Source organism: Coccinella septempunctata, chromosome 2 (assembly GCF_907165205.1).
Source record: "Coccinella septempunctata chromosome 2, icCocSept1.1, whole genome shotgun sequence".
Taxonomy (NCBI): Eukaryota; Metazoa; Arthropoda; class Insecta; order Coleoptera; family Coccinellidae; genus Coccinella; species Coccinella septempunctata.
Genome location: NC_058190.1, coordinates 21,313,721 through 21,328,539, shown reverse-complemented (window position 1 = coordinate 21,328,539; position 14,819 = coordinate 21,313,721). Strand labels below are relative to the sequence as shown.

The window sequence follows — 14,819 nt, the reverse complement described above, 5'->3', positions numbered from 1 at the left end:
TCGGCCAACATCTATTTTTCATCCCCCTAAATGTAAGGGGTAGTCCACCCCTAATTTTTTTTTGTATTTTTTAGACAAAATTTTTAATTTCTATTTTTTTATGATACAACATACAAAAATACATACAATCCTCAATTTTCACCCTTCAACGATCAACCCTTATTTTTTAATAGCCATTTTAGTAATTTACTCATTAGGAAATTATTTATATGGCAAAACAACGTTTGCCGGGTCAGCTATCTATGAGAATCGGCCAATATCTATTTTTCATCCCCCTAAATGTTAGGGGTAGTCCACCCCTAAATTTTTTTTTATTTTTTAGACAAAATTTTTAATTTCTATTTTTTTATGATACAACATGGAAATTATTTATATGGCAAAACAACGTTTGCCAGGTCAGCTAGTATCATATATATGTGCATAAGAATCTTCAACAAATTATCCCATAATATGAAAACGATAAAAAACTAGGAGATTATTTCATGTAATTGTAAAAGAATTAAATGGACACTATTTCATTTAATACTACATCTTCGATAATGTTGAAATATATGCGGATTAGTTTTTACAACGAAAATTTAAGTGTAAATCTCAAATATTCGTTAACAGCTGGCATTTTACAAAATGGTCCAGTTCATTTTTTTGGATTCGTTGATCGATCGGGATCACAGATTACTGTAATCTGTGATCGATATCAACGCAGAACGAAATAAAACGAGAGAGTATCATTAGACTTTCTTTGATAGAACAAGGATAGAACATGGTGGTGCCCCACGAAACAAATCTGTTATTTTTGATTTGGTCTAATGTCATTGCATTCAAAAATTGACGAGTGAATACACCATGTTTCAAGACATCTTACCTCCCTCCTATTATTCTATACTCAATGGTATGAACCCACCCTTAGGAAATCTAAAAGCTTGCTGTGATACTTTTGTCCATAAAACAGTCCGTTCAAAACTTTCATGTTATTGAGCAGGTCATCTCGTTCATAAAATCAACAAGGAAAGAAAAATAATAAATAAAAGTTATTCAAATCACCGACCGACAGTAAAAATTAATATCCTATCTTACTTCTGCTCAGTATCGAAGCATTGGCCTATTGGCTCAAGTTGGGTTTGAGATATTCTGTGCTGCTCCTTATTCTTAAGAATTTTCAACTAAATATCATAGATAACAAATATTTTTGGTTTTTCGTTACAAACGAAATAATTTTTTTTAGAGGAATGAAAAGGTTTCTGGTCTTGATTGAAAAGAGAAAAATCGAATGGAGCATGGTTTAATTAAATGTAACCTCACTCTGATGAAGGTACACAAAATGGTAGCGAAAGCTTACGAATTCAATAAAGAGTGAAAAACCGATTGTGGCTTTTGCGACTCCTGACTTACCCGAAATTTTTAGAGCGGGCACTCTCATTAGCCTCGAAAGTATAAAAATCAAAAACTTTAACACACACCGGTTCAATAAAATGCTTTGTGTGCCCCACGGCAACGAACGCATAGTGGTCCGAAACCCCGAAAAGCTTGCCAAAAGTCCAAAAAAAAAGTTTTTTCTAGGGACTTTCAATGATTGGAATAGTTGTAGTAGGACCCCTAGTATGTATTATTACCATTAAGAAAGCGAAAACGTCTCCATCTGGCTTGGAGTCGCTTTCCATTTATGAGCGTTAAGCAGGTACATCGTTCGCTCATCGCGCGTCTAAAATAGGACCAACTTGAGACACGTATAGAATCGCGAAAAGTGAACGGATTTTGAATCTGTATAATAGACTCTTTTCTTCTCTGGAGAAGGAGGTAGATTGTAAATGTGTTGCTCGAAAGTAGTGGTATTTTTTTGTTATTTTAAGCTTTAAAAGAACACATGTAAATTTTAACTTTCGTTCTAAGTAGTAAAATATTTAATCATGGTTCTCTTAAATTGGGTTCAGAATAGCTATCTATAAGGAATGTTTTGTATTTCATCGAGAGTAGGCTAGAGCAATATAACTTTAATAGACTTACCTCTGAATGACGTGAAATCGCCTGTGAAATCATAGATATTATTGATTGAGCCAGTGAATTATTGTTCCGACTTAAGGAATGAATAAGATTCCTTGTTTGATGAAGGTTTATATTGTCCTTTATTTGTTGATATAGAAATGGAAACCCCTAAAATTCGTTAAATGTGTCAAAAGAGTTAAAACAAACAATGAAGGGTTTTGTTTACTTTGCCTGTTGCTACCGCCTCATAATCATTTTCACTTAAGTTTATTTTCATATTGCTATCTCTACTTTTTTCAACCAAAGAAGCGATCAGAGTTATCATTTTATCTAAAGATGCAGGTTTATATTTGTCCGTTGGTAATGCGATCATCTCTTCTTCTTCCTCTCCTTCACTGACATCAACCTAAAAAATATTTAATAAAGCAAAATTGCATTGCATAATGGGTCTTGCAATATTCTGATTGAATCCTGGCTCAGGACGACCTACCATATTTTTCAAGCGACAACATTTTTTTAAACTTAAATATTCACAACTGAAAATCAAAGAAAGGAAGTTTATCGATTGAAAACAAAACGCCATGGATAAGTTAGTCGAGTTTTGGGAAACAATGAGCAAGTACTTTATCTTCTATTTTCATTTTTCCCACCTGCAATGTTTTCTGAATAACTATTCTTAGAAGAATACAGATCTTATTACGCCTTTTAAGCGCCCCGAGATGAAACAACTGAAATTTGACCAAAGCATGTCTTGGAGTGCTAAAAATTGTAACTAACCAGGAACATATCTGATGGTAAGGAGTTCTGCAGTGCTGTTTGATCAAGAAAAACCTTCTGATACACTGATATCCTAGTTATTGAAATACATATACGGTCAAGCAGATGTATAGATTACTTAGTTGCTGACCATATGTGGAACAAATATTCTAAATCATGACAAACTAGTGCCGTATTTTAGAATAATAATCGCTAATGAGGGGAAAGAAATGAGCAACTTTTTTATAATGAGATTGCTCATCGCTCCATAGTTCTATCTATATATTTGAACAGCGCATATTATTTCTATAAAAAAATCTCTTGAAGAAAAACGTGGCAGGTTGATCTGAACGGGGATATGTACTCGTACAATATGTAGAAAAGAAATCAAAATATTGTATTGGAAACATGAAATTCATCCAATAAAGTTTGTAAATGAAATGAATACTTCGTTTGTTTACATACGAAATCATTTGCTTTCTGTCCTAAATAAAAGTTCACTGTTGTGCTAATAGCGCCTACAGCTAGGAGAAATTTGCATTCTTCATCACCCATCTTACTGAATTCATACAAAAAACCGAAATATTCAGTTAAATGTTTGAGATGAGCTTTAGCACCATGTTCCATCTGAAAATTGCAAAGATATATTATACTAATAAAATATTGAGTAAAAGTACCTTACAAGTGATAATAAAGTTTTAATGAATCTTGTTACACAAGACGCATTTCCTATCTTTGCAGCATCAACATTATCTCTCTCATCTTCAGGAACATCATCATCGATTTGCAGATACAGAGGCGAGTGAGTAGGCCTAGTGATAAATGCTTGATGAATTGGTAATTATGTCATGAAAAGGCAAAAAGAATGAATATTTCGATAGTGTATCTGGCAAAATATTTTCAAATGAATAATGATTATTTTTTGAATAAATAAGATTATGAATCACATCAACATCAACAACAATTTTCAGTTAGGTTCAAAATGATTCGATCAAATCCAATCTCCTAAAAGCCAGTCTTGAGTTTTTGGGGAAGAAGTGGAGCGAAGGTGTACTACGTAGTCGATGCTTATCAATTCTAAGAACTTAACGCCGACATCGCCATGAACTAAAATACTATGGAAATTAGACCAGCAACGGCCTAAATTAAAAGTTAACCTCGAGAGCATGTCGTCATCGAAGGAGAGTAGCGATGGACCGGTTTCGCTCTCATGCCTCTGTGAACCGACTTAAGTCATACCTATTTTAGTGATTGCTAAGTTGCCATTGGCAACTCCTATAGAAATCAGAGAAATAAGTGAGCCTTAACGTTAGTCCTGTCTTAAAAAAATCGGTGTAAACGAGCATCAGTAACGCATAACTCAGCCAACGATGACGACCAATAAAGCAGAGGTTATTATATAGAAAAGCAACACTCGCACAGAAGTTCTAAATAAATTGATACGACACCTGGCGTCCAACCACTCACGCTTTGTTCTTATGGTCACTTAAAAATTAGATCTCTGCGTACATTTAATTCTCCCATACAGTGGCGGCTCGTGGTCATGAGAGCTGAGGAGGCTAATAGTTTTCGAGGAGTGTTGGAACAAACTCTTATCAGTCAATAAAGTATACTTCTTCAACATAATGAAAAGTTGTCAGTTCTAAGATTAATTTTGAATGCAAGAGGATGCTATATGCTCCTTTGACTTGTTATGCCTTTCGATAGATCGCGGTAAATTTTTCAAATCTGAAAACCCCGTTTTGAACCATGAAGTATATTCTGTTTGATGAGAAAATAGTAAATATGGCCAGCAAAATAATTTTTCCAGTTTGATCGATCCAGTTAAACAATCACATTTATCGTACCAAACAACACTGAAACTTCTATTCTGACGATTTTCGGTAGACTTTAGTGTAATTAAATTTAGTGGAGGTCTTGTAAAGGTTTTAACAACGTGTACAGTTAATTCTCAATATTCAATTCCATTTTATTTTTTGATCCGTATCAGTACTTACCCCTAACGCCCTAACAAAACAACCTATCTTAACAAGAATATATCACAAATTTCCCGAAGTTCCAGTTCTCCACGAAGTCGTTACATTCAAATTGAAAATTGAAATCATAACAACTACCGCCGGACAACGCCCCTACCGTCGGAGATCAAGCGAATATAGTCGAAGACGGCACGAAAGAATCAATGGAGAACAGGGGAGCTGTGCCTCCTCTGGTACATTTTACTGGCGAATATGGTACAGTAAGTCAGCTGAATTCTTGTTCGGCTAGTATGTGAGTCCAGAGAACGTATGCGTGAGTTACACTATCAACGGAAGGAGCAGGCCCAACAGCCTCCGTCCGAATAGGCAGTACTAGGAAATATTCACATTCGACGCGGCGGACGCGTACGCAGCCGGTGGATTGTATGATTGTTATGCTGGATTTTTATGAGCGGAGGACCGAAAAATAAACTAATTTTTATCTGAATATCTAGTTCAGGTGTTCGGAAAATTTATATAGAAATTACTTTCTGAAAATGAGGACATCCCCGAAGTGAATATATTTTAGCTCTAAGCTTTATGAGGAGGCTTAGCCTCCCTTGCCTCCTCTGATGAGCCGCCTTGCTCCCATAGCAGTTACTCAAATAGACTGGCTCTATTGGATTATTGAGCTGCCTCATAGAGCAGTCTTGACCGATGGTGTTAAAATATACGTAATGATTACGGGCTATCTACTGCTTTCACTTTTATAAAAGCTGTCGGTTGGCCATAGAATAGTTTTGTAACTAGAACGGAGTAAAGTTGGTTTTCTTGAAATGGCGTTAATGTCAAACCGACGTTGCCACAACCATTTAGCAACTTTTTTTTAAGCTGCAGAAATGCCGCCAAAAGGCAGAGGATCAGGGAGTGCTATATTGAATTGAAATCTGCTCATTCGAATATATTTAATAGTATCGCTGATATTTTGAAGTTAATTTAGAATAATGGGGACGGACATCACTTCAAAATTTTAAAACCCATGGATTATATGAATACAAAAGGAACGCAAAATTGTATGTAAACAAAAGCATGTCAATGCGGCAAGAATTACTTTTTTGCGACAATTTCTACAATATAAATATTCATATAAAAAAAATCATATTTGTGTTATTATATGAAGCTGATGTACCGTCGTCATCTATTAGTCCATGAGGATAAATAATTTATTTATGGTTAAACTAGTAAGCCCAGCGATATATTTTTACGGTAGATCCATCTTTTACCACCAAATCAATTAAAAAAAGTCATGAGCAAAAATAAAATCATTCAATCAAATCAACCCTATTTATACACTGTAGTGATGTTTACCGGCCGTCCAGTTTCAAGAACGACTATCCCACCACGCTCAATATCGTATGTCTGATATCAATGCTGCAGTCTGTTAATTTTTTCCCTTATTTAGAATAGAATGCCGAAGCGAATAATAAGATATATCCAAGGAGGTATGGAGTGACTTCTTACCAAGGATTATAAATTAGGGTTTACAATCTATAATTTCATACGTTTTTTTTTTCTATTCAGAATATTTTACGGATTTCTACTCCGAGAGAAATATCAGTTCAAAATAGACGGTCAGAGGAATTGATGGATAGAGTAAATAGAGGAATGAATAAATACCCAAACAGAATTTTTTTCATTCTGAATGCCCTAGAGCCCCAGTTCTAAGGATTAAAATGAACCACTATTCTGTAGACGATGGAGAGCATGTTCCTCATATTTTTTCGAATGTGTAAAACGACTGGCCAATAAAATTGATAGAGAAATGTATCAGATTTACCCATGTGCCCATTCCATCAATTTTCTTGGATGGCCATTTTGAATTTTGTGAAAAAAAAACATGCGCTCCATCGTAAAAAGTATATCGGTTAATTTTCATTGTTGGAGGTGGTTTTTCTGAGTACATTCTGATACATTCCTTTATCTACCAATTTTCTTGGCCGGCCATTTCGAACTTGAAAAATGGGGAATATGCGCTTCATCGTAGACGAAATAGTTCATTTTTATCATCGGAGCTGTAGTATGAACAAAAAATTATGTTAGGATATTGTTATGTTTTGTTGAATTTATATATTTATCACACCCTTAGAAATTTGTTTGAAAAATAATAGTAGGTCCCTTGATGACAATAGTTGTAATTTAATGTCAATGTGAAGTGACTATAAAAAAGACAAGTTTGAGATACACCGGAATTTTATTTACTGTGAGACGACTTAACATTGGTCCTTCGAGACGTTTGAATTAGTTCTTGGATAGATATAGATCCAAAGACAGTTATGGACAGAAATTCGGAAGAAAATAATACAACAAGACGTAATGCAGGTATCAACACAAGACTTGCCGATTGTTACCTATGGCCACCAGAATTTGGTTCGTCAAAAAGGAAGTCCGTCAGTGGAATGTCAAAGATTTCAGAAGAAAGTCATTCAAAACTGAATCAAATGAAAGGAAAAGATGCAGTTCTAGAAGTAGATGAAGAGGACAACACAACCAAAAATCACTCGATTCATCGAAAAGTTCTTCTATCTGCGGACGACAAACAAGAGACTGCATCTGTTCGTTCAGTATGTTCTAGACAATCGAACTCAAGTAGTGTTGAATTACAAAGACGAAAGCATGCTGTTGAAGTTGCAAAAATCAAACAAGCCATAGAAATGAAGAAACTAGAAGATAAATTACAATTGTTAGAGCTAGAGCAGAAAGTGTTTGAGACCCAGGTTTCAGATGACGTGGAAAGATCTTCGGTTAGATCATTGCATAGTTCCAGAAGTCAAAGACAAAATGTTCCAGACAATACTCCCAGACGGAAAATGGATGTAGTAGAGGAAGCTCCAAGACTGACAATACCAGATAAGAGACCCGTGCGTTCTCCAGAACCATCCGACATCGAACGATTATGCCATACCATAAGTGAAGCTGTGAAATCAGTAGGAAGTGCTCCAAGACGAGATCGATTTATTGCACGCCAAGTTGTAGAGAAAGACATTCTTCACTTTGACGGTAACCCTGAAGAGTGGCCAGTATTCATCACACAATTCAGAAAAATTGCCTCATTGTGTGAATATTCTTCTGAGGAAATGATGATAAAATTGCAAAAATGTTTAAAAGGTGAGGCCAAACTAGCCGTATCGGGCATGATGATTTCACCTGATAACGTTGATTCAGTGCTGAAGATATTAGAAATGAGGTTCGGACGTCCTGATCTGATAATCGATGGACTTATATCAAAGGTTAAAGCTGTGACACCCATCAGAGAACATAATATAGAGAGTTTTATCAAATTTTCAAATCATATATCTTGTTTAGTCGCAACAATCAAATCCTTGGGTTATAACGAACATCTTCAGAATCCTACATTGGTTCGAGACATCGTACAAAAGCTTCCAGATATGATTAAACTTCGCTGGGGGGAGGAAGTTATGAAAAAACATGGTACTGTTGACCTCAGTGATCTCTCAGATTGGATTTCAGACATAGCAGCAGCAGCATGTTACGTGAGTAGACCGAGTTCTTCAACAATGAATAAAACGGAGCCTAGATCGAAGCCATTCGTATATTCTTCGACAAAACGATATGAGACTACTCTGACGACAGCTGATAGCAAGAAAACTGACAAATTGTGTACGTATTGTCGAGAAAAAGGACATTATATCCAAGATTGTTCAAAAATAAATCAAGACGATGTTGAGACCAGATGGGAGACTGTGACCAGAAGAAAATTATGTTTCTCATGCCTGAAAAACAATCACCAGACAATGAAATGCAGATCCAAACGTCAATGTGGTATCAATAACTGCAAACGATCTCATCATAAGCTCCTTCATAAAGATATATCACAACAAAATTTCGAATATACACAGTCTACCCAGACGGAAGATCTTAGAAAGGAAAACGTTCTTGCTGTGGGACAAGGTGCGGCAAATATTCTTTTGCGGATGATCAAGGTGAGATTGTATGGAAAAAATGATTTTCTGGAAACCATTGCACTCTGTGATGAAGCTTCGACTGTGACTCTCATAGACAAATCCATTGTTGACCACCTGGAAATAGAAGGAAATGTGGAATCTCTTTGTATACAATGGACGAATAATATGACATCGTGCTACGAAGATTCTCATCGCCTAGACCTTGATATATCGGGAATCCATAAAAATGCCAAGAGATTCACTATGAAAAATGTGAGATCTGTGGAAAATCTATCTTTACCTGTTCAAGTCATTAAGGAAACAGACTGGAAGAAATATCCTCACTTACAGGGCATTCCTTTCAATGAAATTCAAGGACGTCCGATGATTCTTTTAGGCCAAGATAACATCCGACTCACAGTGGCCAGAAGAGTTATTCAGGGTCCAGAAAATTCTCCACTTGCAACAAAAACCAATCTCGGTTGGATTTTACACGGTGATGTGGACAATCATCATGGCAATAAGAGAATTTTTCATTCCTTTCATATTTGTCATTGTGAAACTGTTGCTGACGACGAGCTCCACAAGATGGTGAAACACTCTTTTAGTACTGAAGCCTTTGGAGTTCAAGTAGCTATAAAATCCAACAAAAAAGACAGCAGGGCGCTTGATGTAATGCAAAAAACTGCAAAACGAATCGGTGACCGATTCGAAATAGGACTGATCTGGAGGGAGAACGATATTCACTTGCCTGAAAGTAAAAATGTAGCCGTTCGAAGACTTATGTGTGTGGAAAAACAAATGCACAAAGATGAAAATTTCAAGAGAAGATACTGTGAGAAAATTGAAAGTTACTTAAGGAAAGGATATGCCAGGAAGCTGTCAGCTGAAGAAGCATCTGAAGAAGGTCCTCGTTGCTGGTACTTACCTCATTTTGGAGTAATAAATCCGAATAAACCAGCCAAGCTACGACTTGTTTTCGATGCTGCTTCAAAGTCGTGTGGAACTTCCCTAAATGAAAATTTACTTGCTGGACCAGACCTCTTACAACCATTGGTGGAAGTATTGATAAAGTTTAGACAACGAAAGATCGCCTTCTGCAGTGATGTTCGTGAGATGTTCCATCAAGTCAAGATCATTACTTCGGATCAATGCTCCCAAAGATTTCTCTGGAGAGAAGGAAATACCGAAAAACCACACGATGTTTACGAAATGCAGGTCATGACATTTGGTGCTACCTGTTCTCCGACTTGCGCACAATTCGTTAAGAATTTGAATGCCCGACAACTAACACAAAGACAAGATATTTTGGACGCTATTGAGATGAAACACTATGTCGATGATTATTTAGACTGCACCGACACTGTAGACGAAGCCTTAGAAAAGATTTTTGAAGTGAAACGTATTCAAAATTTGGGTGGATTTGAATTAGTTGACTGGACATCAAACTCTAAAGATGTTATGGATGCTCTTTCTACACAAGAAGATTTTATATGCAAAGATCTTGATTTGGACTCTGATAGGTCGATACAACGAATTTTAGGACTTTCCTGGGATTCAAAACTAGATAGCTTCTGTTTTAAACTGAAATCCAACATTTTTGAGGTCGAAACCAGAAATGGCACAACGAAAAGACAAATTCTGAAAATAGTGATGTCCATTTTCGACCCATTAGGACTTATTGCTAATTTGACAGTACGAGGAAGAATCCTCATTCAAGATATATGGAAATCCGGAATTGGTTGGGATTCAGTCGAACATGAACAATATAAGACATGGAAATTATGGCTTTTGGATCTTCAAAAAATTACAAATATTTCTATACCTAGGTGCTATTCAACGAGTATTTCTAAGGCTGAAAGAGTAGAGTTACATATATTCTGTGATGCGAGCAAAAGGGCGTACGCTTCTGTAGCTTACCTACGAATGATCGCCCAGACATCAATCGATGTATCTTTAATTTTTGCTAGAGCTAGGGTGGCACCGAACAAACCGATTTCAATTCCGAGACTCGAACTTCAAGCCGCTTTAATGGGAGCAAGACTCAAGAAAATGCTGATCAAAACGTTAGAAATCAAAATTGACAAAACTTACCTATGGACTGATTCAACAACAGTACTTCACTGGATCAAAAACGATGGGAGTAAACTGGGACAATTTGAATCTCATCGCGTAGGTGAAATTCAAGAGTCAACAGACAGTTTTGATTGGCATTGGGTTCCATCCAAGTCAAATGCTGCCGACAATGCCACAAGAACCTATTTTGATGATGGAAATAATTTGGATTTCACTCGTTGGCATAATGGACCAGAATTTCTACAACTCCACGATGAAATGACATGGCCGATCAAGAAAACCGACTGTGGGGGAAATTTGAAAAATTCTGAAGATGAAGAAGATATTCAACCGATAGAATTTTTGGCCACTATTCTAGAAAATGATTCCTGTTTACCGGATATAAACCGTTTTTCCAAATGGATGAGGTTGATTAGAGCCACGGCCTGGGTGCTGGTAATCGCTAAATTGTTGATTTCAAAACTTCGTTCCAAAAATAGTCAAATTATAGCAGAAATTACCACTTCAGACCTTGAAGAAGCTGAAATCAGATTAATCAAGCAATGTCAACTGGAAAGTTTTCCAGAAGAAATCTCTTTCTTAAAGAAAAGCATGTGCTTGAAGAATCAGAGTAGACTAAAACAACTTTCACCGGTCATGGATAAAAATGGAGTTTTGGTAGTAAGTGGACGGACTGACTTGGCCACACAAATGGAAATGACAACCAGAAGACCCATAATATTGCCATCTAAACATAGGTTGACTAAATTACTACTGCATCATTACCATGAACAATGTGCTCATCAAGGTATCGAAACTGTATTGAATACTGCTAGACAAAAATTTTGGATTATTGATGGTAGATCAGCCGTGAAGACCACATTTGCAGAATGTAAAAAATGCCGAATTTTAAAAGCTAAACCTGCAATTCCACAAATGGGCCAACTTCCGACATTCAGATTGACTCCACCAGCTCATGCATTCACATACACAGGAATTGATTATTTCGGACCCCTGTATGTAACAGTTGGACGTCGACGCGAGAAAAGATGGGGAGTTATTTTCACCTGTTTATCGATAAGAGCTGTACATCTTGAAGTAGCACACTCATTATCAACGGAGTCAACGCTAATGGCAGTGAGACGAATGATAGCAAGAAGAGGACAACCTCTGCAAATTTATTCCGATAATGGAACTAATTTTAGAGGATCCTCTGAGGAACTGAAGAAAGCTGTAAAAGAAATGGATAAGGAGAATTTGAAACGAGAAATGTTAGTGAGAAATATTGAATGGAAATTCATTCCACCTGCTTCTCCCCATATGGGCGGTGCATGGGAGAGACTAGTGCGTTCAGTGAAAACTACATTTCATGTTATTCTAAATAATCAGATATTGAAGGACGAGCTACTCCTTACCTTATTTGCAGAATGCGAAAAAATTGTGAACTCTAGACCAATCACGAAAGTATCTGTTGATCCTGATGACTTGGAGGCCTTAACACCAAACCATTTTCTTTTGGATGCTACAAATTATTCGACAGCTTTCGAATCTGAAAATGGAAATTTAAGGGGACAATGGAGACGAGCTCAAGAGTTAAGAAACTCGTTCTGGAAAAGATGGACGAGGGAATATCTACCGACTTTGACCAAAAGAACGAAGTGGAGGAACGATGGCAGACCTATGAAGCTACATGATAAAGTTATAGTTATAGATGATACCGCTCCTAGAAAATCCTGGAAACTCGGATTAATTGAAAAGATTTTTCCGGGCCCCGATGGAAAAATTAGAGTCGTTCAAGTGAAAACAGCGAATGGTTCTTATAAACGACCTGTTGCCAAGTTATGTAGATTGGATATCGAAGATAGTGGACAAAGATGATACTTCTGCCACGGCGGGGAGAAATGTTATGTTTTGTTGAATTTATATATTTATCACACCCTTAGAAATTTGTTTGAAAAATAATAGTAGGTCCCTTGATGACAATAGTTGTAATTTAATGTCAATGTGAAGTGACTATAAAAAAGACAAGTTTGAGATACACCGGAATTTTATTTACTGTGAGACGACTTAACAGATATTTTAGTCATCCCTCTATGTACCCTGGCCGACTATTTTGAACTGACTTATCTTGTGGAAAATAAACCCTTAAAACATGCTGAATAGAAAAAAAAAAAACAGAATATCGGTACATTTTGATCATTGCAGGTGGGGTTCTCGGGCTGTCAGGATGGAAAAAAAATTCTGAGTAGATTCTGATACATCCCTCTATCCACCAATTTTCTTGGACGGTCATTCTGAACTTGAAAAACAGGAGGAATATGCGCGTTATCGTAATATGAAAATCAATACTGAAATCAGGGATTATAAAACATGATCTATAATCCTTGGTATGAAATGAGTCCATCCCTCTTTACATATAGCTAATTATTCGCTTCGCCACAGTATAATGAATCAGGGAAAATCCGACTGCAGAATTGATATGAGAGATCGACCGGGAGCAAAAACACGATTATATGACATGAGGGAAAAATATTAATTCGAGGAGGATCATACGTTCTATGTATTAAAACAAATATGGTTACATCAGGACAATAGGCTTAATCATGAATTAATTTGGAATGTTAGAATTTTAGAACATTACAGTTTGAATGTTCCACGAGCTGTGATTTTCAACATAAATACATTTTAGATTTCAGGATAGAGAATATATCATAACATCGAATAATTTTCCTTAGATAGATTTCCCTTGAATAGATTTTTCTTAGATAGATACCTGAAAACTGCCACCTGAGAGTGCATAAACTCTTAACTTAATCAATATGTTTCATTTCTATATCTTCCTTCATGAACTAAGTCAATTCAATTGTTTACGGAACTGAACATAACCTCTCAATGTAGTAATTTTGAAAGATCCTCATTTCGAACTTACTGTATATAACTGGCATGGGGAAAAATTGTTGGGCAGTGAAAATATGAAAGACTCGAAGTTGATATTATTGCAGTTTTAGGTCTAACTGAGATATAAAAGTACAAATCTGGGTCAGCTGATGACTGAAGTTAGGTACATAGGTTACGTTAATGTCAGCTGATGTGCTGATCTCCCTTGAGTGTTTTGCGAAAATGGACCTTATCGACTGAAGTGAATGGCACGAAGGGATCTCAAATTTTTTTTAAATTCACAATTCTTCTAGATATTTTGCGTTCGAATTTGGGTCACGGATTGTGATATGATATATGGAGAATAATTTTCTTGCTGTCGTTTTCTGGTTTTTTTCGTGTAGAAAGGTAGGTAGGTTTTCAGGAATAATAAAATTCCCCCGAAACTATAAGAAACGGCAACAGGCCCCAGGTGAAGCTGGATGCGTTTACATTCGTGTTGAAGATCTCAAATTTCTGAAGCTCTTTTCTCGTATTTTCTATCTTTTTTCCGAGTCGAGAGTAATACGCGCCTATGCTCCGGTTATTCGTCTTTCGTTTTGCATTTTTCGCGGACATGAACGTGAGGCGGTTTTCGAAGAAACAGAGAATTCCCAAACCTCTAAATCAGCTGATTTTCTCCTTTTACCTCTCCCACTAGGTGCTTATGAAATTAGTTGTACGAGATCAAGTTCAATTTCCTAACAGTATTTATTAAGCACGGTGACCGGTTTCGCATGAGTAAAACCTCCGCATCTTCAGACCAAATCTGTTTGTTCACTCAAAATTAGTCGTAAAAAATTTAAAGTACAAACCAATGTAATTGTTAGAAATTTTAAAAAAATAAAAAATTATCCCCGCCCTTTGCATTAAATTGATAAACAGATTTCACGTACATCATCTCTATTTGTGGACTTACCTAGAATGGTCATTTTCAAAATGTCACGAGTTATGAATGTGTATTCAATAATCTTTGTAATTTATCTTTTTTCTTTGAAATTGGCTATTCTGATGAGAATTGTATAAGCAGTAGGTTTACATTGTTTTGTTCTTTTAATTTCTTACAACTAATTTGGATATTCTCTTGTAGTGTACACATTCAGAGGTTTTACTTATGCTCTTCTCAAGCATCTGTTATATGTCAATAATCTAATTATTTAATATTGCATAGCAATAATAAATATATAATACTTTA

The 14,819-nt window shown here is 36.2% G+C and overlaps 1 protein-coding gene across 4 annotated transcripts in view; it reads right to left on the bottom strand.

The window, feature by feature from the left end:
* Window positions 1-14,819, bottom strand: part of LOC123307709 (ubiquitin carboxyl-terminal hydrolase 34) — a 177,075-nt gene that overhangs the window by 41,304 nt on the left and 120,952 nt on the right. For all 4 annotated transcript variants that reach the window (XM_044890118.1, XM_044890121.1, XM_044890119.1 and 1 more), the window contains 4 exons: window positions 3,419-3,548; window positions 3,202-3,363; window positions 2,207-2,386; window positions 2,002-2,148 (listed from right to left, as the gene is read on the bottom strand). In XM_044890118.1, coding sequence (XP_044746053.1) covers window positions 2,002-2,148; window positions 2,207-2,386; window positions 3,202-3,363; window positions 3,419-3,548 — 619 coding nt within the window. The remainder of the gene's footprint in view (window positions 1-2,001; window positions 2,149-2,206; window positions 2,387-3,201; window positions 3,364-3,418; window positions 3,549-14,819) is intronic.